General features: G+C 40.5%; 1 protein-coding gene across 2 annotated transcripts in view; it reads left to right on the top strand.

Moving 5' to 3' along the window:
* Window positions 1–25,190, top strand: part of LOC136440851 (dynein axonemal heavy chain 3-like) — a 69,583-nt gene that overhangs the window by 37,316 nt on the left and 7,077 nt on the right. For both annotated transcript variants that reach the window (XM_066436995.1, XM_066436996.1), the window contains exons 47-75: window positions 211–396; window positions 824–1,050; window positions 1,626–1,739; window positions 2,555–2,650; window positions 3,111–3,238; window positions 3,725–3,849; window positions 4,503–4,688; window positions 4,936–5,103; window positions 5,635–5,768; window positions 6,250–6,412; window positions 6,855–6,977; window positions 7,973–8,140; window positions 9,447–9,658; window positions 11,716–11,827; window positions 12,268–12,363; window positions 12,756–13,016; window positions 14,273–14,474; window positions 15,327–15,517; window positions 16,353–16,469; window positions 16,986–17,252; window positions 17,733–17,894; window positions 18,429–18,589; window positions 19,067–19,232; window positions 20,025–20,171; window positions 20,695–20,901; window positions 21,630–21,944; window positions 22,539–22,682; window positions 23,744–23,910; window positions 24,738–25,020. In XM_066436995.1, the coding sequence (XP_066293092.1) occupies window positions 211–396; window positions 824–1,050; window positions 1,626–1,739; window positions 2,555–2,650; window positions 3,111–3,238; window positions 3,725–3,849; window positions 4,503–4,688; window positions 4,936–5,103; window positions 5,635–5,768; window positions 6,250–6,412; window positions 6,855–6,977; window positions 7,973–8,140; window positions 9,447–9,658; window positions 11,716–11,827; window positions 12,268–12,363; window positions 12,756–13,016; window positions 14,273–14,474; window positions 15,327–15,517; window positions 16,353–16,469; window positions 16,986–17,252; window positions 17,733–17,894; window positions 18,429–18,589; window positions 19,067–19,232; window positions 20,025–20,171; window positions 20,695–20,901; window positions 21,630–21,944; window positions 22,539–22,682; window positions 23,744–23,910; window positions 24,738–25,020 (5,028 nt within the window). The remainder of the gene's footprint in view (window positions 1–210; window positions 397–823; window positions 1,051–1,625; window positions 1,740–2,554; window positions 2,651–3,110; window positions 3,239–3,724; window positions 3,850–4,502; window positions 4,689–4,935; window positions 5,104–5,634; window positions 5,769–6,249; window positions 6,413–6,854; window positions 6,978–7,972; window positions 8,141–9,446; window positions 9,659–11,715; window positions 11,828–12,267; window positions 12,364–12,755; window positions 13,017–14,272; window positions 14,475–15,326; window positions 15,518–16,352; window positions 16,470–16,985; window positions 17,253–17,732; window positions 17,895–18,428; window positions 18,590–19,066; window positions 19,233–20,024; window positions 20,172–20,694; window positions 20,902–21,629; window positions 21,945–22,538; window positions 22,683–23,743; window positions 23,911–24,737; window positions 25,021–25,190) is intronic.

The following is a 25,190-nucleotide window of genomic DNA, read 5'->3' as shown; positions in this document are numbered from 1 at the left end:
GTTGGTAATTTTAGCAATTGGGAGTATTTGACTTTACAGTTGGAACAAATATCAACATTTGTAATCAAACATTTGCGATAATGACTTCAAATTTTAGAGCCCAATTTCAATCTTTTGTGGGTCTAAACTTAAGCTTAAGTCAGTTGATTGTCATTGTCAGTTTATGTGTATATTCAAAATCAATCATCAAGTTTGTTGTATTTTTTGTAGCTGCTTGTTTCCGGTATGGGCCCCCCTGGCGGTGGGAGGAACCACATCACGGGCCGCATGATGCGTCATCTCAATGTCATCTCCATAGACTCATTCGACGACAACACCATGAGCAAAATCTTCAACTCCATCGTGGACTGGCACTTTGGCAAGGGCTTTGATGGGACCTTCTTGAGGCTGGGCAAGGTAGGAGGACAAAGGGATATGTTGTGCACCTACGCCACCTGGCAAAGAGTGTCAGAGCTGCAGTGAATAGGAGTGTTGTTACTCTTTACACCAGTTTCAAGATGTTGTACTGAATTTTAAAACTGACTTTCTTTGCTTGCAACGCTTATGCTCAATTTGATATGCATATTTTTGACTACCTCCATTTTTTTTTGTCACAAAGAAACATGTTAGTTTAAACTGTTTTTTGCCCGCCCACCCCTTATTTCAACTGTGAACTTACGCATGTAAAACCACTTTTCTCCCTTCTGCACTTTTCTCCTAACTGCAAAATCAAATCCCCAAGACCATTTCTCCTTTTACAGTATTTAGACAAGCAAGTTTTTATGATAGAAGTTTCATTATTAGATAGAAGAAAGATGTTCACAAAGTTTATTTTTCCCCGTAGATGTTGGTCCAGGCAACCATGACGGTGTACAAGGAGGCCATTGCCAACTTTCTCCCCACCCCCTCCAAGTCGCACTACCTGTTCAACCTGCGTGACTTTGCCCGCGTGATTCAGGGCGTTCTTCTCGTTCCAAGCTCAAACATGAAGGAAGGCGACAAGCTTATTCGTCTCTGGATCCACGAAGTCTACCGGTGCTTCTACGACCGTCTGATTGACGATGACGACAGGTACTAGGATATTAGAGTTTTTCTTTTACACAACTAGTAATGTCTGTCATCTGCTTACGTTTCAATGTCTATCAGACATCTTCCTCAGAGCTTGAGCTTTGCGTTGAGAAAACAATCCCAAACGTGGCTAAGTTTGTATCCCCCCTCATCACTGATGAAAGTATTTTTGGACGACAGGTATATTACACTCGTTTAATTTCGAGGCACTGAGTTTTTATGGCACATTAAAAATTAAAATTTGTACTATATTTGAGTTGGCAGTTGAGAAAATACCAGGGGTACCATGGAAAAACAGGCATATATTTGCAAGTGTGATAAGTCTTCAGTGGAAAAGCGACCACAAAAAGCACAAACTTGAAAATACAGCAAATATTTTAATATCTTCAGTAATCTAAGTCAAAGATCCAGTTGTTGTTTTTTCTCTCAAAAAATGCAGATGACCTCCTAACAAGAAATTATTGCTATATGAAAGAGACTATTTTTCAACCTCCGGGACGTTGTTGTGCATCTAATAGAAAACCTACTGTCAGTTTGAAACAAAAATATTAATATCTTATCTTACAAATATGTTTCAGGCAAATGTTCTTCAACATCATGAAGGAGACCACAAAGGAATGCTTCAAAACCAGCATGGACAAGGTCTTGAACCACCTGACCCCCAGCGGCAATCTTATCGACGACAACATCAGGTTTGTTTGTTTCTTTGTTGTCGATCAGCAGTCTGAGAGTAACCATGTCAAAAACATCCATCTAAAGTTGTTCTGTAGTTTGATAAATCTTACACACGTCAGGTAATTTCTAATGGCACAGTCAAATCTGGTGCCGAAAACCACTTAAGGGACTGAGGAAAAATGGTTGGTGAGCAGTTGTTTCAGACAAATGGGTTGTTTGGACCACGACCCCCCCCCCCACCCCCTCGTCCCCTTCACTGATTTTGCCCTGTGTTTGTAGCAATTGGCTTCAACTTTGGTTTTTGATTGATGATTGGTTTATTTCATATCATTAAAAAGTATCACAGTTTCGCAGTGCACGCGACGTGTGCACTGAATTGAACTGGGACTACATTATACATTATTAGCTTCATAAAATTATTCGCAATTGCCTTAACTTATAAACAAGGTTTTCAGAACATTAAGATAGGTGTAGTGACAATATTTTTTTTATACAATACGATAATATATCCGGGTACATTGTATTAACAATATAGATGCATAAACAGGACATGTTTCAGATACAATACAATTACATTACAGAAACCCCATCGGTGCTTAATCTATGCAGTAAAATAAAAATTGGGGTATGATCGCCCCATGGGAACTGCAAAAATATCCAGTTACTGGTTGAGTAAGATGATTGGTTAGCAGAGGGTCAACTGTGAAATTAGATGGGACTGTTTTAATGTGGCTTATAACTGTAGGTGGTTGACTGTGCCAGGTGGTTGGCAGGCCACATTTACTGTATCACCTTTTTTTGAATCTGTGAATGTCAATTTTTGTTTTAACAGGAGCCTGTTCTTCGGTGACTACATGGTACAAGATGCAGACACAAGGATTTATGATGAAGTACCCAGCATTCCTGAGCTACAAGCTGTCATGGAGTCGTAAGTACACTCAGCAGTTCAATTATCATATCCAAACTTATAAGTAAACTAATAATATAGCTTGAGGACACAAATTTAAAAACTTCTTCCTGGCCACAAAAACTATCTAGCACGCCAAAAATTGAGACCGTAGCATGTGCAAAATAAAGAATATGAAAACACCCAAAGTCTACTGCAGTTCCAGAGAAATTCACTAGGAGGCCCAAAATTCTGTGTATCTTTAAGATCACAACACCCCAAATGTCATCACAAATAAGGTACAGCAGCTACATGTACACCAAACAATTGTCCACACAAAACAGAGCCCCCCAAAACAATACCTTCTTCACAGAGGTAATAATGCATTGAACATATTATTGTACAAAAGGAAATATCTTTTATGAGTTTGAAACAGTATACATGATCTACAATTTGTTTTTGTACTTGTAAAACCAGTAATTGAACATGTTGTTTTATCCAGGTACCTTGATGAGTACAACACGATAAGTAAGGCGCCCATGTCGCTGGTACTGTTCAAGTTTGCGTGCGAGCACATTTCTCGTGTCAGCCGTGTACTCAAACAGGACAACGGACATCTCCTGCTCGTCGGTAAGTCGTCCCGCCTTGAATTATGATTGGTCCACATTTGTCTTTTGCTAAATAGATGTAGTTACAGTCATAAATGGAATATTAATGTATACATATTAGGTAGATGTTGAGATTCTAGGCAAGATTTTATTTTCAGTGAAATTTTTTTTTTTTTGTATTGAAGATAAAAATGTTCTGTCGGTTTTTACGAAGACCTCTCCAATCATAGATTTATACAATACCCAAAACTCAGGTTCATGAGTCAGTAGCTATAGGAAATACTTATTAAGTATAAGTATTTCAATGAAAGGGAAAAGTCTTATTTTGTAGGCATGATATTTCTACAGGTCTTGTCCATGGTGCTGAACAACATGTTGTTGTAACATCTGTCTTTCCCACACTTAAAATATGAACAATATTCATTTTTTCATAGAATAGGAGATGTCAAGTGCCATTTTATAGGTGCTTTAAAGGAATAAGATGTATAATAACCATATTTTATGACAGGTATTGGAGGCAGTGGTCGTCAGAGTGCCACCAAACTAGCCACCTTCATGCAGGACTACGACCTGTTCCAAATCGAGATCACCAAGAACTACACCAACACTGAGTGGAGGGAGGATGTCAAGAAGGTCAGACTATGGGCTCTTCTCAAGATATTGTTTTAGAGGGAGGGGGGCATTTCAATATGTAAACTGAATAACATTCCTACCATCATGGTAGGAGCTCATTAACATTAATATGCCGGGTTACATAAATCCGCCATTTTGAAAAACTATGGGTTTGAGAGCTCTCTAGTATAGCAGTCCTCAGTATGCACAGTTTAGATATACAGGAGCTAGTGTATTATACTGGGGGGCATTGGGTTGGAGATCTGTTTGGACATATCTTTTCAGGGTGGTGGAATTATGTACCCTGGTGGAAGTTAGTAGATGTTATCTATCATGATGAAGCATCATTTTCCGGTTGAAGAACTGAGAAATTCTAATTCTGAAGCTTTTTGACTAGATAAACTCACCATATTTCGTGAAAATTAGGAATTGATGTTCTTCAATCTTACACAACTGTTATGTTAAACTTTATTCAAACAATCATGTCAAAAATTTCAACTGTTGGGGTAAAGTGGCCAAGATTTTGTTCATTAGTTTTCAATCTAAGGTTGCTCTGCCATTAAAAGTTGTATGCTACTATTTAGTTTGTGAAAAGACTTTTCTAAAAGACTGATAGTTAATGTTCAAGAACACTAAAGGTCATTTTTCACGTTGTTCATTATATTACCAACCAGGTGTTGCTGAAGGCTGGGTCAGAGGGCAAACAGACTGTGTTCCTGTTCAGCGACAACCAGATCAAGAGCGAGTCATTCGTGGAGGACATCAACATGATCCTGAACACCGGCGATGTGCCCAACATCTTCCCAGCCGACGAGAAAGCCGACGTCATCGAGAAAATGCAGCTCGTTGCAAGAAACACGGTATGAATTGTTTTTATGAATGATAATTTTTTTTGCATAAAAATTTAAAAATAGTTTCATTTACTCTCATTAACAAATGCTGGTTTTTCATTTACAAACTAGGATGTTTTCAGAAAAAAAGGTTAAAAGAAATGCTTTCTTTGCAGTTGGTTGCCATTCTCCTGCCTTTGCACTTCTGGCACAATTTGGTAGGTGGCGCTTTTTGAAGAAACCATCTGACCTAATCCATGACTTTGTCTCCTAATAGGGCAAGAAGATTGAAGCCACGCCCATGTCCATGTACAACTTCTTCATCGAGCGTGTGAAACAGAACCTCCACGTTGTTCTCGCCTTCAGTCCCATCGGCGACGCCTTCCGTAACCGCCTCCGTCAGTTCCCCTCGCTGATCAACTGCTGTACCATCGATTGGTTCCAGGTAAGACGAGATAACGTACTGTAAAAAAGGAAATGTTCACGGTCAATTAATTTGGAGGCAGAGAGAAAACAGAGTGTTTGCAGTTGTTTTAAGTTTGCGGTTGAAAAAAAGGGGTATGGGGGCAGAAGACAGAAGAAAAATGTAAGTTTGCTATGATGAGGTCAACGCGAAAACCGCGAACGTAAAACCACTGTAAACATTTGCCCTTTGACAGTATATGTGGTCCATTAAAAGTATTTGATAAACACCTACTGTAAATCTTGACATATTTGCAGTGGTTTTATTTCCATCATTTTCGCCTCTCTTCAGCAACATAATTACACTGCAAATATGTCTTTTATTACTACAGTATAGTTTTTACTGCGAACTGAAAACACTGGAAACCTCTTTTCCAGTCCTACCACAAAATTAAATCCTCTCGAAAAATTTATCGATTTACTGTACAGCATTGATAACTAGATTTAAGAACTAGTGCAACAGTGACATTTGACTTCCTTTGCATCCCTTATGCCAAAATGTGTTTTCTTTTAGGCGTGGCCTGAAGATGCCTTGGAGATGGTCGCTAACAAGTTCCTTGAAGATGTTGACCTTGACGATGACCTTCGGAAGGAATGTGTCTTCATGTGTAAAAACTTCCACACCAGTGTTAAACTTCAGTCCGAGAAGTACGTTCACGCTTTCACTACTTTTTGAAAATGTCATTGTCCTGTGATATACATGTATGGTCAAAAAGTATGTAAATGGCCTCATGTAACCTTTTGAACTCTGACCTCCACTTCATCTTTTGACCGTTATTGATTTGACCTTGGAACGGCTAAGACTTTTGGACAACGTTTTTGGCTTGACATATTGGATTTTCACAGGATACAACATGTATATCACAGGATATTATTTCTTAAACTGACTGCCATTCACTTTTGTCTCCACCTGACTGATTGTATTAAACATGTATTGTAATACTGGGCCCTTTTGAAAATCAACTTTTTTATAAGTTGGAGGCAACCCAACTGTCTTGAGATAAAACAAGTAAATAGATACATACTAGATAAAGTCTTTAAAAAACAAAAAGCTGAGTCGTATTCTGGGACTTTCCATCAGTGAAACCACCAATGATATTGTTTGATAATACTGTGTTTGTGTTACTAGGTTCCTCGGCATTCTACGTCGCCACAACTATGTTACCCCCACGTCCTATCTGGAACTGATCATGACCTTCAAGGCCCTGCTGGACGTCAAGCGTAAGGAGATCACGAAGCTGAAATCCCGTTACGAGACCGGTCTGGAGAAGCTCGCTTTCGCAGCGTCACAGGTGATCCTCCATTCCCTGATCAAGATTTTTGGCTACACCTCAGTGCAGAGCCTTTTATCTTCAATTTGTTTATTATCATCAAATTGAAAGATTTTATATCCAAATACAAGTAACTATATGTTTTCAAAGGGTGCTATAGTTGCTCTATCTTCTTAGTCATTTACAGTTCATTTATCTTTTCAAGAAGATCGATTAGCAAAACTGGGCTAATTTGCTTTATGATAAACTACATGTACCGATATACTTATCAGAGGCAAAAAAGTTCCAATGCTGTAATTGTAACTGTATTGACAACGTAATTCTTTATTTGTATATCAACTTTGTAGAAACACAAAAACAGTTGTTGGGATACGTTTGTGAATAGTAGACATCTGGGTCAGGAAAAGAGGAATAAAGATTGATATTTACAATTAAAAACAATGTGTTTCCTGTTTTTTGTTAGGTGTCTGTGATGCAGAAAGAGTTGCGGGACCTACAACCAGAGCTCATTCAGACCTCAGAAGAGACCGAGAAGCTCATGGTCAAGATCGAAGCTGACACGGTCGAGGTGGAAGCCAAGAAACAGGTGGGCTATCATGAAATATCATTTTTTTTGCCTTTTAATGAAAATTTGGTCCTTGACTTTGACAACTACAAACTTCTACATTATACTCTATTTTCTAGCAAAAAAAATTATTTTTAAACAAACCCATCACAATCTACATATTAACATCAACAAGAGACAAGAATATTAGTAAAGAACCTGAACCCTTGTGTATCGGAAGTTTTAAAACCCATGTTTTAGATTAGTATTAGACGTTCTGTCACTATGTGACATACTCTTGTATTCGAATGCCTGTACTTAGCCAATAGGGTTTGAATGTACAATAAAAGTTGATTGATTGATTGACTTTATCAAAGAAAATCCACCAGTGGTGTGCCACTAGTCTTCCTGGACTACTTATCAACAATACACATAACAAAACGTACAGTAACGATGACAACATAACGAACATCCATCCAGTATGTACATTGATAAAAGGTAGTTGCAGATCATTAAAATTACTGTCTAGTTGTCGTGTTTACTTGAAATAATTAATTAAGGTAATAGTTCACTACTTGAAAGTGCATACTATTTGTTTAGAATTAGAGGCACATCATTAGTAGAATACAATTATTTACAATAACAGTTCGCTTAAATCAATTTATATTATTAATAATGGTTTTTATTGGTCAGAAATTACCCGCAATGGCAGCCTTTCTAGCGCTGAATTGATGCAAGGTATTACAGGTTTCACACACTACACAACATATATAATATCTTATCCACACTTGCATTTTGTGGAACTGTCGCAAGGGTCTGGGCGGCTGCCATTCGGCGCCACCAGGTGACCTCAATACAATACAACTTTCCCCAACCGAAGTCAGGTACCCATTTACACCTGGGTGGAGTGAGGAAAGTCGTGTAAAGGGCACAAGATCGGTGACATGCCAGGATACGAACTCGGGACCTCTTGGTTCTGAGTCGAACGCTCTGCCGTTGCGCCACACGACCCCACTGAAAATGTATTTGTTTGGCAGGTCGTCTCTGCTGACGAGGCAGTAGCTAACGAGGCAGCTGCCGCGGCCAAGGCCATCAAGGATGAGTGTGAAGCTGATCTGGCTGTGGCCATGCCCGCGTTGGAAGCTGCCGTAGCTGCTCTAAACACCCTCAAACCTGCCGACATCACCATGGTCAAGTCCATGAAGGTTTGTTTGTTTGTTCGTTTGTTTGAACCTTTGATAATTCATGAGAAGCTCAAATCGGCACGTATGCCGCTTTTCATAGAGGTCATGAGGGAATGGGTAAGGGTCAGATACAATATAACAGAGATACACAGTCATTACAATTAAATCCTAACTCTATCAACATATATCATTACATATATAAGGTACAACCTATACAATTGGTACAACATGCAACATATAGTAGGGTGAAAGCTGGTTCAGGGTCCGTGTCCATTCGTTTTGGTAATTTCTGTTACTTCAAAAGTCTCTTAAAGGAAGTCAGATTCGTTGTTTTCATTCATTGACCGTAAGCGGTCGAACCTCAGACTGAGGACGAAGCATGACGCTTTTTCGTTAGCTATTAGTACAATGCGGCTTCGCTATGGCTCGCATATTTTTGGGCAAGCACACCAGGTCAATCCTACTCTTCTCAATTGTACTGGGTTGGAAAGGTCCATTGGCCTGATTACCCTGGGAAAGTGACAGTGCCAATCTGGCCAAAGCATGTCATCCTCTATTTGCCACATCAGGGCCCAGTGCAATTTTTCCATGGGTAGATGTGGATATTTATTGGTCCACTAGCCTAGCTAAATTGTGCCCCCCTTTGCTCGCCCGATGACCAGCCCTAAAAGCTTGTCAGACCCTCGTTAGTCATCCGTTTTTTTGAACAGGTCAAAATCAATATGCACGTGTGCAGATTTATGTTTCTGTGGTCTGATGTTTGCAACGACAAAAAGAAACAAAGTTACGACTAAATGCATTTTGTCTTCAAGCTGCAAGGAGGCAGCACATACACGTAATCCATCAGGAACCTTTTCATGATCACACAGTTATGTGTCAAAATCTTCACCAGTCTTTTTTATCAATAAATATCTTTAAATGATTCTTAAAAGAAGTGTGACAGAAATACCACCACCGTAGTGACCATAATCTGCAGTTTTCAATTTTTTGTGTGTGTTCAAAGATCATTAAAGATTATATTTCAATTCCTTAAGCACGTAAAAGAACCCACCACATCTTTCGAGAAAGAGTAGGGGCATGCCCTAATGCATGTGAATGGTTCAAAACATTCCAGCCTAAATGGGGTAGGGAATTTCCCGAGCAACCTTCGTAACCCCTGCTTCTCCTAATGGGTCAGTGAAGTCATGCTTGTCTTGAGCATTGATGCTAAGAGATGCAGCTACAGTAAGAATTAGTTCAGTGCTTAGATGAGTGACCCCCTACGGCCTTGCACTGAGCAAGTTTGTTTAAAAAAAATTCATTTTGAAAAAAATCTTTCCCCAACAAGAACCCACCGGGTCAAGTGAAGCTGGTAATGGAAGCCATCTGCGTCATGCGCGGCATCAAGCCCGAGAGGAAACCGGACGGCGCGGGAAAGATGGTGGAAGACTACTGGGGTCCGTCTCAGAAGCTCCTTGGCGACATGAAGTTTTTAGATCACCTGAAGACGTACGACAAGGACAACATTCCAGCCCCGATCATCAAGAAGATTCGAGACAAGTAAGGGAAAGGAATAAAAAAGACTCTTTGTACGCAAGCCTTTTATTCCACCAACATTTCAGTGACACCTATTTGAGCTGCAGTGCAAAGTGAACCAGTTAGAATTGCCCTGAGTAAGGTGATACGTCACTGAAACTTTGGTGGAATAAAACACTTGGAGTCTTTTTATTCAGTGACTTACCAATCTGGTGAAACTATTCACAGAGGTAAGGGAATAGTCCTGTCAAATTGATGTAAACCTCTATTAGACAAGGATTGTTAAAACTTTGTTTATCTCTGATGATACATCGTGTGTGTATGAAAACTCAGTTCTTTTTCTCACTGTGACAGTGGGAACAAAAAATAAGATTAGGTTGTTAAAGCCGGCGTCACAATTCATGCGAGCATCGGCCGATTTTGTAGATCGCCGGAAGCTCGCCGAATTTCAAATTCGCCCGAGCGTCGACCGTATTTTTCACTGAAAACCTGCCCCGTCACAAATTGAACAGAGCTCGGGCGACGTCCGTCGAACGCTAATAATCATAAATCCCACATAAGACGGTACCATCTCTTGGACACGGACGAAGTTAGAATCAAATGGCCTGGTAACAATCTCAAATTTGGACCAACTTTACTTTCTGAGTTGTGGCAAATCTGTAGGGCACAAGTGAAGTAGGTGGGCACACTGAAAATAATCACATAAAGAGGAATTTTGTTATAGACCAATCAAAATACAAGTGCAGGAGCCACAAAGTCAACAGATCAGTCGTTTAACCCCGATCCAAAAATTTTCACCAAATAGAAATCGACCGAAGCTCGGGCGAACGCCGTCCGAGCTTCGACCGACCGTTGACAAGCCTATCGACGCCCTGCCGACGCCTGGGCGTGCCTCGGCAGACAAACATAGATCTATAATGACTCAGTGGACGTTCAACTAGTCATTTTGTGGAGAAAAAACGCAGGAAGTGAAGTCAAAGCTCAAAAGTCAAGCCCCAGTTCATTAATATACAAATTGAAACATCCAAACCAATACCAAAATGGAAACAAGAAGCATTGTCTTTGGTGTCAACATTTTATTTGTAATTTTTTTTTTGAATGAAAATTTAACTTTGCATTGAATTGTCTTTCATTAGAAAAGTTTGGCAGCATTCTTCGACAAGTTGAAAGTAGTATTAGTTAATATTGCAGTATCATTTATCATCTTATGTTATAAACCAAACTGTCGTTTCCTTTTATCTATAAACAACAAGGAGTTCGGCCGAGGCCCGTCCAAGCTCCCATCAACACCTGCACAACGCTCGCCCGAAGCACGCTTTACTTTTCATGACTCGGCCGGAACACTGACGACGGTCGTCCGATTATTGTACAAGGCCCGTGCGAGGCTCGCACGAGGCCGAAGAGTTCGGGCGACCTCCGACCGACCAAAAATCGGGTCTAAAATCGTCGGATGCCCGCCCGAATATTGGCCGAGCGTTGTGCGTTGCTCGGGCGAGCTACGGGCAAACTGTTGACGAGCTGTGCGAGTTCCAAAATCGTCGCCGAGGCCTCGCTGAATTTAAGCGCAGCTTCCAGTGACACGCGAACGTCGGCCGAGCTCCGAAAATTCGCCCGAAGCCCGTAGAATCGACAGGACGTCGGTCGTACTTCGCCCGAAAATCGCCATTTGGAGCTCGCCGACAAGTCGGCCGAGCTAATTTCTTGATTTGTGACGGGGGCTTAAGGAATACGTTAATGTATATTGCAGCAGCTGTGATCAATGTTTTTTATTGTTTTACAATGTATTCCTCTTAATCATGTTTTTGTAATAATCATGTATTTCAATTATGTACTACTAGCTACTGTCAGTATCAATTAATAGAGAATTTAGTACATTTTGCACAATGTATCCTTTGAATTTGAATTGATTTTAAATGGAAATATATGTACCATATACTAAGTCTTACTTATTTAATAAGTAGATTGTTTTGGTTAGTAACAAGAATTATATGTACTCTCATGATGGTAATGTGTAAATCTGTGTATCCTATTGTTAATATTAGGTAAAAAATCAACACTGTCCTTAAACCTTTGGTCCACAGATATACCAATGACCCAGAGTTTGACCCAGTTAAGATTAAGAACGTGTCCTCCGCCTGCGAGGGTCTGTGCAAGTGGGTGCGGGCCATGGAAGTGTACGAGAGGGTGGCAAAGGTATTGTTTGTTTGCTTGTTTCTTTACCTATTTCGCATATTAAATAGGGTACAATAGCTAACACCACAGAGAAGACTCTGCCCCTAGGCATTGCCAAAACATTTGTTTCCTGACTAGTACCAATCTTGATTTCTTTAGTTGGTGCTGTAAGAGGCATTGTTTGTTTGCTTGTTTATCTATCTTGCACATAAGGTAGGGTACAATTACAATACTGTAGAAAAGGCTCTGACCCTTTGGCATTGCCAAAAAATTTGTTTTTTGAATAGTGCCAATCCTGCTTTTTTTAAGTGATACTTTATAAGGCTCCATCAGCTAGATCTGTCTCAATGGCTCTGCCCCTGAGGCAATGCCAAAAATTTTGTTTTCTGTATAGTACAATTTCGTTTTCTTAAAATGATTCTTTAAGAGGCTCCATAGATGAATCTTGTTTTTTTCCTTAGGTCGTTGCACCCAAGAAGGCCAAACTGAAGATTGCTGAGGGAGAATTGTCTGTTCAGATGGCCAAACTGAATGAGAAGAGAGCAGAACTCAAAGCTGTAAGTTTTTCCTCTGATAGTTTTCTCTGTGCTTCTGGCACTTAATCAACAGATGCGGGATATGTTTTTTTATGCAAATAAATAGAAACAACCATTATGCCCCAGCCACACAGTCGTGAAGCTTCATCCATATTTGTTGACCACCAGAAGGTTGCCTGATTCTAAAGTCGACAGAGAGTCAAGCATATTTTGTGCCTGAAAATCTGCCACAGTGACCTGTGAATATCAGCATATCTGTAAAATTGTGTGATGATCTAGAGAGCTTTGGGCAAAAAAATGTCATTTAGATCTCGCAGCCACATCGGCTGATTGATTTCCCTCACTGTGCTGTATGATAGAGGCATTAGGAACTTGTGACTAGGTTACTGATGGTTCTGTGTTGCCCCTTGCAGGTTGAGGACAAACTGCAGGCCCTGAATGACCAGTTTGACGTCATGACCAAGAAGAAGCAGGACCTGGAGGCCAACATCGAACTCTGCTCGCAGAAGTTGATCCGTGCGGAGAAACTGATCGGCGGCCTGGGCGGCGAGAAGGACCGTTGGAGCGAGGCCGCCCGACTGTTGGGCATTCTCTACGTCAACACCACGGGAGACATTCTTCTATCCGCGGGCGTCGTCTCCTACCTCGGAGCCTTTACTGTGGACTACAGAATTGTGAGTAGTTAGGCAAAAGTTGTACAGTGCCATACAAGTCATGTACATGTACATGTACATGTATGCTATTTCATACACATTGATATGTGTTAACAGTAGACTGTTGAAACTAATATCATTGGTTGGAGATCCATAGGATGAACATGTAGATGTCATGTTTGCACAATTTTGGTATAAGGACTTTAAGCTGAAAATTGATGTTTTCATGATTATCATGATTCTATAGTTAATGATATTATTATTTGCCTTGAAGGTATATCTATGTCAGGGCTCGAAATAGTGGGTGCATGTGCACCTGTGTGCACCCAAAATTGGAGCTGTGCACCAAATTTTTGAATTTGGGTGCACTGGTGCACCTATAGATATTTTTGTACTCGATATAGGGTAAAGGTTCTCCTAGTACACTAATATACAGAATATTCTGGAAATGTAAGTAGCAGAAAAATAATATAACCTTTTGCTGTAATTTATTTGATGTATTGTTGGTTGAAATTCGAAGTTAGCTGGATAGAATTACAGATTGAAGTTCTTAAGAGAGGCAGTAGCATTAAACTTATGTTATAATTTTGCTGACATCATCATTATTTTATGTGGTACACCCAAAATTCTTTCTGTGCACCTAATTTTTTTGGTTGGGTGCACCAGCGCACCTATTTCCAAAAATGAATTTCGAGCCCTGTATGTTGACTTGGTAGAATTCATTTTAGAGCAAGAGTTAACTGAAATTATTTCAGCACTAGAAATTGGACTTACTCCTCTTCTATTTGTAGCAGTGGATCAAAATTTGCAGAAAGTTTATAGCGTCCCCTGTCTCTATGATGGGAAGGTAGTAGAGTCCTGACATTTGCCATCTCTATCTCTCTATCCAATTTAACGTCTTTTGTTCCCCATCATCTGGGGGTTAGACGTGCTTGCACATGGATGGGGGAGCCCCAGAACTCATCAAGTGCAAGTCCTTTTTTGTAGCAAGAGTTTTTACGGCTGGATGCCCTTCCTAACGCCAACCCAAACCCTACTGCTGGGCTTAGGACATGGGAAATGTGTGTTAAGTGCCTTTCCCAAGGGCACAACGTCTGGGTGCATGTCCGGACATGTCTGGGTACTCCACTGGGGATTGAACCTGGGTCTTATCGGTTCATAGCGGGATGCTCTGCCACTGTCCTACACAGATGCCACAATATCTATCTAGGAGCATTAATTTTAGTGTGTTCAAAGTGTCTCTCTCACCATACATGTTTGTTTTTTTACCTCAACAGGATTGTACAGAAGACTGGCACAAGAAGGCGATAGAACACAACATCCCCTGTTCACAGACCTTCTCCCTCAACGGTACGCTCGGCGACCCCGTGAAGATCCGGGCGTGGCAGATCGCGGGACTACCCGTGGATTCCTTCTCCATCGACAACGGTATCATCGTGTCCAACTCCAGACGTTGGCCACTGATGATTGATCCTCAAGGTAAAGAGTTGAAAACTTCCACTCTGAGGATCTATGTGTCTAGACGTCTAAACATTACATGTATAATATACCAAGACACTAGAAGCTTGCATAGTCCAGGGGTTAGTGGTCCTGCCTCCAGTTCACCTAGAAGTGGTTAGTTTGAATCCCGACTGTGTCGCTCACCCTACATGCGTCACAGTCCATACGACGGGACATTAAGCAATGGTCCACTGTTCATTTTATCATTACTTGTACAAAAGAGCTAAGAGGAATTTCCCCAGCACAATGATTCTGTAAATACTGCACATAGCATCTGTCATCTCTGTCAGTGTAAGAGTAGCTCAACTGTTCATTGAGTTCATTTGAGCTTAACTAGTTGGAGATGAACATTCATTAATTGAGATCATATTTTATACACATTAATTTGGGAAAAGAAGACAATCAGAGATAGCAGACTTTACCTCCTTCATACATACACACACACAAGCAGAGAGACAAGCCAAAAACAATAGAGAGAGGCAGTCATTTACGGTGAAGTAATGAAATGTTATAATGTTATGCTGCAGAGTAATAAAAATTGTAAGTTTCAAAAGTATAGTGACTATAAAAAGTTTGAGTAGCCTTTAGCACTTTACGTTGATGAAGGTTAGACATCCAGGTAGTAAGATAAGCCAAAAAGAGTTACTCAAGCAACTGGATAAAATTTTGAAACAGTCAGACGTTTCAGACAGCATCCGCTGTCTTTCGTCAGTGACTGAAACGTCTGACTGTTTCAAAATTTTATCCAGTTGCTTGAGTAACTCGTTTTGGCTGTAGCACTTCAATTTTGCTGAAAGTTGGTCAATGACATTTCAACCTTCACCCTTGCAGGTCAAGCCAACAAGTGGGTGAAGAACATGGAGAAGTTGAACAAGCTGTCAATCATCAAGCTGTCGGACGCTAACTACATCCGTACGCTGGAGAACTCCATCACGTTCGGCACCCCCGTCTTACTGGAGAACATCGCTGAAGAGCTGGACCCCATCCTGGAACCCATCCTCACCAAGCAGATCTTCAGACAGGTTTGTGTCATGTGGTCTTGAATCCCATCAGTAGAAACTGAGTCTTACAAAACCAACGAATGCTCAATACTTCTACTATGGATAATAATGATAATCACCACTTAGTACATTTTGAATCTCATATTTTCCAATCCTGGAACCCATCCTCACCAAGCAGATCTCCCGACAGGTTTGTGGTCTTGGGTCTCATCAGGCAATTGGTTGATAGTATCACTTGGTACATTTGAATCCTTGTAAAGTAAATCCAAAGCTTTTATGAAATGTAGGAAGCAATCTATCTCATGTTTTACCATCCTGGAACCCATCCTTACCAAGCAGATTTCTCGACAGGTTTGTGGTCTTGGGTTTCATCAGGCAATTTAATCGATGGTGTTACCATTGATACATTTTTTATGTAATCCAAAGCTTTTTTGAAATGTAGGACGCAATCTGATGTACACTGTACATGTATGTTTCTGGTGTTTTCCTATCCTGAACCCATCCTCACCAAGCAGATTTTTCGACAGGTTTGTGGTCTTGGGACTCATGAGACAAAGGATTGTTTGTACATTTGCAAATACACCAAAGCTTTCTTTAAGTGTTGGATGCAGTCTACAGACGTATAATTTTATTTAATGCTATTTCTCGTTGAATACAAACAAGTTGATATATGCCTGAATTTTTGGCTGGACTTGACCTACATGTAGTACTATACTTATTCATTTAGGAGTCTTTGATTTGGATTTTTTTTTAAATCTCTGCTGTTGCTTGGAGGGAATCCATAGAATTGGCATTTTCATTCCCTCAACTTTGATTGACGATATTTACTTCAATCAATTTTGTATGATTCACACAGGGAGGTGTAGACTACATCAAGCTGGGAGAGAACGTCATTGAGTACTCCAAGGACTTCAGATTCTACATGACAACCAGACTGCGGAACCCACACTACATGCCTGAAATCTCAGTCAAGGTCAGTTTAATCCACTTGCATTAACAGTGACGATAGTTTTTAAACACTGTAAGTTGCACTAAGATCATGATAGCAAGCTAACACTAAAACCTTCCTACATAATGTATATAGAGAAAATTCCTCAGTAAAAGATTAGGCATTCAATTTCAAATTTACTACTGGTCATTGAAAATCTCATTACTGCCAGTTTGGGAACATCAAATTCTAGTTGTAAGTATTAGGCATTATAAGCTAGTCTGTAACAAATTGATAAAACATACACAAAACTTCACTGCCAACGTAGACCCACCGTTGGCTTACTTTACTTTCAAATATTAACCAAGGACAGGATTACGCTTTGATTTGTAAATTCTTGTCATCAAACGCTTTAATGGGCAACTGCTTGATATAACTGTAAATCTTGAAATGTTTGCGATGACCTCTCCACTACAAGTTTGCACTTCGCCTTTTACTGCAAAATCAAGTCCCTGTGAAAATGAATGAATTCATAGTACTATGCAAATTTGTGTACTATAGGTATGTCTGGTGAACTTCATGATCACCCCACTGGGTCTACAAGACCAGCTGTTGGGCATCGTGGCAGCCAAGGAGAAGCCAGAACTCGAGGAGAAGAAGAACGAGCTGATCTTGGAGAGCGCTGAGAACAAGAAACAGCTGAAGGAGATCGAAGACAAGATCCTGGAGGTCCTGTCCTCCTCGGAGGGGAACATCCTTGAGGACGAGACGGCCATCAAGGTTCTCTCCTCCTCCAAGGTTCTGTCGGAAGAGATTTCTGCCAAGCAGGTGGGTAATCTTATTGTTCATTGTGTACAATGTCTTTGTTTTTGATGTATCTGTTTCTTAATGTTTATTTGAATACACTGTCTGTAAAATGGTAGGAAGTGAGTGGGAAGATAGCCGCAAAGGTCAGAGTGGCAGGAAGTAGAGTTCAGAGGTGGTAGAGCTAGTTGTTAATCAGACATGACAGTGCAGGTCATGGGGTCAAAGGAAGAGGCTACTAATTCATGAGGAGGTATTGTTTTTTTTGGTCTGTTTGTGTTATGTATAATAAATTAAAAATTATGTTTTCCATATGCTAGTCATGTTCACTGTAGAGTGTTAGGAAGTGATTTGTCACAAGTAATGTTAATATAAACCTTATTTTCGTAATAGATGAACTGCAATTGATTAAAACAAACAAAATATACGAGAAACTCTCAATCTTGAGGTGTGAGATCTAAGAGCTCTTGTTATGTATTTACAATAATTGTGCTTTTTCTACAGGAAATTGCTGATGTGACCCAGAAGGAGATAGATGAGACCCGACTTGGCTACAGTCCTGTCGCCATACATTCTGCCATTCTGTTCTTCTGTGCCTCCGACATGGCCAACATCGAGCCCATGTACCAGTACTCCCTTACCTGGTTCATCAACCTCTATGTACAGGTATGTTTCAATGTGACAGTTTGGATTAATTGTTTGCCAAAGTATACATTAGAAAAGTCTACAGCAATCCCAATAGTCTTTGTAAAAAGTGGCAGCTATCATTTTATATTTTGCTTGTATTTCTCAATTCATCATATTCTGGTTGGAACTTTTTCTCGGGGCAATTTTTAAAGAGACACAAAAGAAAGCACACAAACACACTTTTTCACTTATTTCCTCTTTGTGGAAAAACAAAGAAAATGCTTGACATAAAGTTTGCTATCTGTAGAATTGAATTTTGGACAATTTTCTCAATGGGAAAAGAGATTTGGATTTAACTTATAACATGTATGTACATGTTTATGGATAGGGGTACAACGAAAATTGAATCAACAGAGATTACTTCCCATAAAAATTCTTGTCTTTCTCATTCTGGTTTTAATTTAGAGCAAGCTTTTTCTATATAGGATTGCCATTTATTCAACTTTTTTTTCACTGTACTGTATTTAGGTGCAAGTTTAGAATCATTAATTGTTTGTTTGTTTTCTTCTCCAGTCCATCCAAAACAGTAAGAAGTCAGATGATTTGGAGGAGCGTATTGAGAACCTGAACGATCACTTCACAGTCAGCATCTACAACAACGTCTGTCGCTCGCTATTTGAGAAGGACAAGCTGCTATTCTCCTTCATCCTGTGTGTGGGAATACTGAAGGGAGGGTAAGTATTGGTAATATGCATAATTCATAAAAAAAATTATCCGCAACAAATTTTATATCTGAAAGTATAGAGAGTAGTACTATGACAAAGCACTTCACTTGCTCCAAAATTCAACATTGTCCATGTTGCTGCTGACTACTAACAATCAAAACCGCCCAAGAAGACCACTCAGGGAACCGATAAAATCTGGTCTATATGGACAGGTGGTCACGATAGATTGGGTTATTGGTTGTGTCAATGGGAAAAAAAATATCTAAGGGACCACTAAAAAGTGGTCACATTGGCCTGAGGTGTCCGTTTACATATAGGTGGTCACCTTGATTTTTTAGGCATTAGCATATTAAACTTTTCATTATGATAATAGCATTATGAAACTAAATGATATGTAAGATCAGTAATTTTACACTTTATCACTATCCTGCATTCTGTCTCTTTTATCATATTTCATGACCTCATCTTTTTTTCTTTGTACCACAGTGGTAAGGTTGTGGAGGAGGTTTGGAGGTTCCTGTTGACTGGAGGTGTGGCCCTTGAAAACCCTCACCCTAACCCCGCGCCCGAATGGCTCACGGAGAAGTCCTGGTCTGAGCTGGTCCGTGCCTCAAACCTCGACAACCTGGGTGGATTGTTTGAGCACGTCCGGGTAAGTCAGAATTTTGTCGTTCTGAGGTCACCTGAATTAGCGCCGAATAGCAGCCGCCCCAGACCCTTGCAAATTAGCCCGGCCTATTGTGCGCTCGTCGTAATTCAGCCCCTGGCTGCAAAGAGAGAGTAGTTGGCCTACCCAATAACACAGGATAAGAAACCAAAGTCTGTAATTCAATATCAATGTCAAAAGGCCAGTCTTTAAGTTTGATAAATTGATATTTCTGTGTTAATGTTTTGGAAAAGAAGAAATAAGCAGTGCTTGAACAGCACTTGTAATGACTATATTGTGTAATCCAATAATCATATATTATCAATTATTTTGATAATGATAGCAATATTCATTATTATTAAATGAATGATATAACATATTAGTCTAAGAGAAAATAGTATAAATTATAACTGCGGGATTGTACCTTTTTGAAGTCATCGCATATTAACTGCTAGTAGTAAAAGTATGTTTGATAATAATATTATAACCTTTTCTTGATAGCCAAATTTTACTTGTCTTTTATATGTTTCAACCTCTTTCTTTTTGGTCTAATCATTTACTGATGAATTTCAAAACACGGCTGTTCTTTGCTGAAAGGCATGCAAAACCTTACTCTGTCCTTAGTGCTGAAAGCTTTCCTTTCATTTAAAAAAATCAATATTTCTTCTTATACAAATGCTTTCAGTACAGCGTTAAGTGAATTAATTGGAAGGTCTTGGTACTTGGTCTGCCACATAATTATATAAGTCCATCAGGTATGTGTTTTTAATTAGTAGGTTTGCTTTGTCATTCTTTCAGGATAACATTAATGACTGGAAGAAGATCTATGACTCGAGTACCCCCCACACCGACACCCTGCCTGATCCATGGGACATGCTGAGTGGTCTGCACAGGATGGTGGTGCTCAGGTGCCTCCGCCCTGACAAAATAGTTCCAGCTACACAGGTAAGACATTTCAGGATATTTCGGCAACAACTATCATATAGTCTGTTTTACTTAAATTAGGCGCACGGCATTGAGTTATATGGTTCACATAACTGTGATGTTGAAAATTCTGTGACAGACTGTTCAACCTCCAGTTTCTATACTTTTAAGTCACGGTACAAGTACAGCATAGGGCAATTGAAGTGCTTCTTGTTCAGGAGTTTTGTTGTGGTAATTGCATGTTTTTGTAGGAAATTTTGTGGTAATTTTCTTTTGTGGTAATTCTTTGTTAGTAAGTATGTGGTAATTGCATTGAATGGGGTTTACATATTAATTTTATACTACACATCATAGATATCTACTGTCAGTGACAAATACGCCTGTCATATTGTATCTATATCTACATGTATATAGCCAGTATAATGGTTACCGCCCTTCGAAGTAGCACGTCTGAGTTAATAAGATTGTAGGGAAATGTGAGAACATTTGAAATTCAAAAGGAAAGTTATTTTCCATATTGAGAATGCAACCTTTGTTCCTACAGGACTTTATCATTGACAACATGGGGCGCACCTTTGTGGAGCCCCCGACCTTTGACCTGGCGGGCAGTTTCGCCGACTCGAACTGCTGCGCCCCGCTGATCTTCGTGCTGTCCCCCGGAGCGGACCCCATGGCTGGGCTGATGAAGTTTGCAGACGAGAAGGGACAGGGGGGCACCAAGATCCAGTCTGTGTCACTTGGACAGGGACAGGTAAAACATTTATCAAGGTTTCTTTAGGGCCTTGTCGCATACATGTACGTTGTGAGATCGTCTTTGATTGCAGATTGGGGGTATTCTTGAGATAGTCGCGCATGTGTTAAGCAAAAGCTGTCTTGTTATGGAAAATGGTATCTTAGACCCTTGTCGACGGTCGCATCGGCTCTGTCATAGCCAGCTTGAAATTAAAATTCAATGTGACCGCATCATTACTAAGCAGCCTTGTCAAAACAAGCCGGCAGGCAGCTATTTTCACCGCCTACTTTCAATTTTGTGCCGGCTACTTTTGTGTAGAATTTTTAAAAAAAAATTCGTCCCTCGCATTGGGCCACTACGTGGCCCGCCTGTTACTTTTGGATATTAGCCTCCTACTCTAAAATTTTGTGACAAGGCTGCGATTACTGAAGAAGGGTGTATGTTTATCTGCCCCCCTCCCCCATGAACTGTCTTTACCAATTAACTGTTCAAATGACCCCTTGTTGCCCCAAGTTTTCCCAATACATGTAAACCTCATCGTTTCCTGAGTGTTTTCTATAAACCAGTCCTGTTTTCATTGCTAACTTTTGTGTGCTTGTTTGTTTGGCAGTCCTTATAAAATTTCTGATGCATTTAGAGATTTACATAACTCAGAACACCACTTCCCAGTCTTAACAAATCCTGATTATTGTTGTGCAACATGCAAAATTGCAACATCTGTGACACTCATTTGTACCCATCCACAGGGCCCCATAGCCGAGGGCATGATTAACAAGGCGCTTGTAGCCGGCACCTGGGTGGTCTTGCAGAACTGTCATCTGGCCACCAGCTTCATGCCTCGCCTGGAGAAGATCTGCGAGGAGGTCATCGTTCCCGAGAACACGCACACCGACTTCCGCCTCTGGCTCACCAGCTACCCGTCGGAGGACTTCCCCGTCGCGATCCTTCAGAACGGCGTGAAGATGACCAACGAGCCGCCGAAGGGACTGAGGATGAACCTGCTCCGATCGTACCTGAACGACCCGATCTCCGACCCGGAGTTCTTCACCGGATGCAAGAAGGTACGCTTTTGGGAAAGATGGGACTGTCATGTGTCAATGTCGTCTCTCATAATTCCACCATGTACACTGTACCCTACGACCACCACATTAAGAAAAAGATGAATCTAAAAATGCAGCATCAGTAATCCTTGAGAAAGGCACACCTCAGATATCCAGGTATTCAAGGAAGTCTTAAATTGTATAGAAGGTCTCGATAACATTGTTTTTTAACTTGGCAGAATTAGGCTACTACATATAGGCTTAATTATGAGACTTGACAATATACTAAACATGGGAATGTTAGCCTAAACTGAAAGTTTGTTACTTTTGATACTAGATGATTCAGTTTAGGGTTCAAAGATATCAGATCTGTAATGGGGGCGTCCCTAACATAACACAGGCCCTAACATAACAGATTTTTCTACTGATCTTATTATGCATTTTAAGTATGCCATAACTGTTGCCACTGACTGTGCGGATTTAAATTACATGTAAATAAACCAATTTCCATGCACACGGCTGTCATTTGCATACAAAATACACTTTTTACATATTACATACTCTCGTTATTATATTATTACATGATTGTGATGACATTAGAAATTTCTCTCATAGGAAAAAGAATGGCAGAAGTTGCTTTTTGGCCTTTGCTTCTTCCACGCCTTGGCGCAAGAACGGCGTAAGTTCGGCCCCCTCGGATGGAACATCCCATACGAGTTCAACGAGTCCGATCTGCGTATCAGCATGAGACAAGTCAAGGTGAGAACAAATTAGAAAATATTTTGAGCAATTAGATTTCAAGCACTGTATCCACATAACCTTATTTGAACACATAATCGTACCAGTCTCCATCGTTGATACTTTTAAATCTTTTAAATCTTGAAAAGTTCACAGTGATTTTACCATGAAATTTGTAGTGCTGGCAGTGCCTCTTCACCACAAAATCATGACGCCACAAATTTGTGTTTTTACAGTCACTATATATCGTTTCAACCCCAAAGTTAACCTAAAACACAGCGAGTGTTAGCCTGCAAAATTAGATTCCTGTGGAAAAAAAAATTTACATTTACTGTTACAGTAGTAACTAGAAAGGCAACATTTTCACAAGCAAATGCAACATGTATCGCCCATTTCCCTCCCCATGCATGCAAAAAGCGACTGTTCTAATGCAAAAATGGAGCATTCCAAAATAACGTTTAACTAATTATAAAGTAAGACCATGTAATGACCATGATTGTGAATATCAACGTGATCCAGGCTAACGTTTGTTGTATGTCTGTAATGTTGGTATTTGAATAAAGAATTGAATTAAAGACCTCAATCAAATCATTTTAACGGCAATTTAAAAAATGTCTTGGGTTATGCACTTACTCTACTTGACAGGAGGAGGAGGAGCAGAAAGAAACATTACAAAAACAATATGTACCGCCCATATCTACATGTATAGTATGGGCGATACATAATAACACATGATAACTGCCTACCATGGTTCACTGGTTTTTGGTTCAGTGGATTTTATTTGGTAAGGATCTCGCGGGCAACACACCCGAATTTCAACCTTATTACAAAGGATTTACAACATAACCACATAAAAACAATGCATTTAAAGCAATATAATCAATTTAAAACATTTAAGAAAACTATTGCGCAGTTAAAAACTATACATGTAATGGTTATGAGTGGTGATGGTACTACCGATTAATTACTGTACAATGAAGGAAGGAATTGCTAACTTAAAGCCACTTAGCATGGCTTTTGGTACACTCATGCATGATTTATGTCATTTTCAAGTGTAGTAACTCTATATCTCTGTGTCGTAGATGTTTCTGAATGACTATGAAATTGTGCCGGCGCTTGAAGCGCTGATGTACCTGACTGGAGAGTGTAACCACGGAGGCCGTGTCACAGACGACAAGGACCGCCGACTGCTCAACTCCATGCTCAGCATCTTCTACAACGAAAGCATCATCTACGATCCAAACTACAAGTGAGTCTGAAAAATTGAGCTCATATGCTACTTATAAAGACTATCTTATGCTTAGGTTTCAATTGTGTTGGTGCCCGTCGGGGGTGTAGTCCCGGCTGGGCCCCGAAACCACCAATTTGTCCCGGTGGACTGCCGAGTACCCGGGGGGTACCTCACGGTGCTCGCACGATTAGCTCACAGCGTCTATTTGTTACCATGTTCTGTGTTGATTTTAAGTCCCAACTAAAATGATTCGGGATCCCGAATGGGCCCCAAAATAGCCCGGCAGCCACAGGGTGTCTCAAGGGGCCATGTAGGGGTCACACCCAAAAATGCCAAAAAACAGCCCGTGAATTACCCGGCGGGGCCCCTCTTTCCAATTGGGACCTAAGCATAAGATGGTAACATCTTACAACGGCGATTTTAAAAGCTGACGGTTTGAAATTGAATTTCGGGCAAATTTTCAAATAAGGCTGTTGATACTTAGCCTAGAATCCATCAATCCTTTTCTTCGGTCCTTTAGTTGCCTTAACCTGCCAAATAGTCTGAGTGGCACCTGTAATAGAGGATTTAGATATTTGCTTAAGATATAAGTCAAATCTTTGATTGGCTCAAAGTCATATGGTCCTCTATAGTAATAGGAATCAAAGTGTCACTGTCAGGCATTCAGTTTGATCCTTTCACATTACACTCCTTCCGATATAGATCCGATATCCAAAATAGTCATTTACATAAAGGCCAATCCTTTGCATACATGTAGGTACGAGTGCCAGACTACTCTGAAGAGAAGCAATCAGAGACTGTAGAATTGTTTGAATGTCACGTGTTAATGTTTTTTCAATCAACAGGATTTCAGAGAGTGGTCTCTACTTCGCCCCTGAGTTTGGCACCTACCAGAGTTACATCGACTACATCCGCGGCCTCCCGCTCATCCCGACACCGGAGGTCTTCGGTCTCCACGACAACGCCGACATCACCAAGGACAACCAGGAGACGCAGCAGCTGTTCGACAGCATCCTGCTGACGCTCCCCCGGCTGTCGGGAGGCGGCGGGAAGTCCTCGGGAGAAGTGCTGACGGACCTGGCAGCTGACATCTTGAGCAAGCTGCCTGCTGACTTCAACCTAGAATTTGTAAGTTGAAGCACTTTCCTATCTATGAAAGGGTAAAAAGGACTTCGATAGCATTTTTGAGGCCATGGGGGCAATGGGTTGTTAATAGGGGTGGGTACCGGTACATAAAATTCAGGTCCGGTCCAGGTCCAGGTCCAGAGGGTCAGGTCCAGGTCCGGACCTGTACCTGT

This window comes from Branchiostoma lanceolatum, chromosome 8, assembly GCF_035083965.1.
Source record: "Branchiostoma lanceolatum isolate klBraLanc5 chromosome 8, klBraLanc5.hap2, whole genome shotgun sequence".
NCBI classification, from domain to species: domain Eukaryota; kingdom Metazoa; phylum Chordata; class Leptocardii; order Amphioxiformes; family Branchiostomatidae; genus Branchiostoma; species Branchiostoma lanceolatum.
Note: the sequence above shows the minus strand (reverse complement) of the source record. Positions and strands in the feature narration are given on the sequence as shown.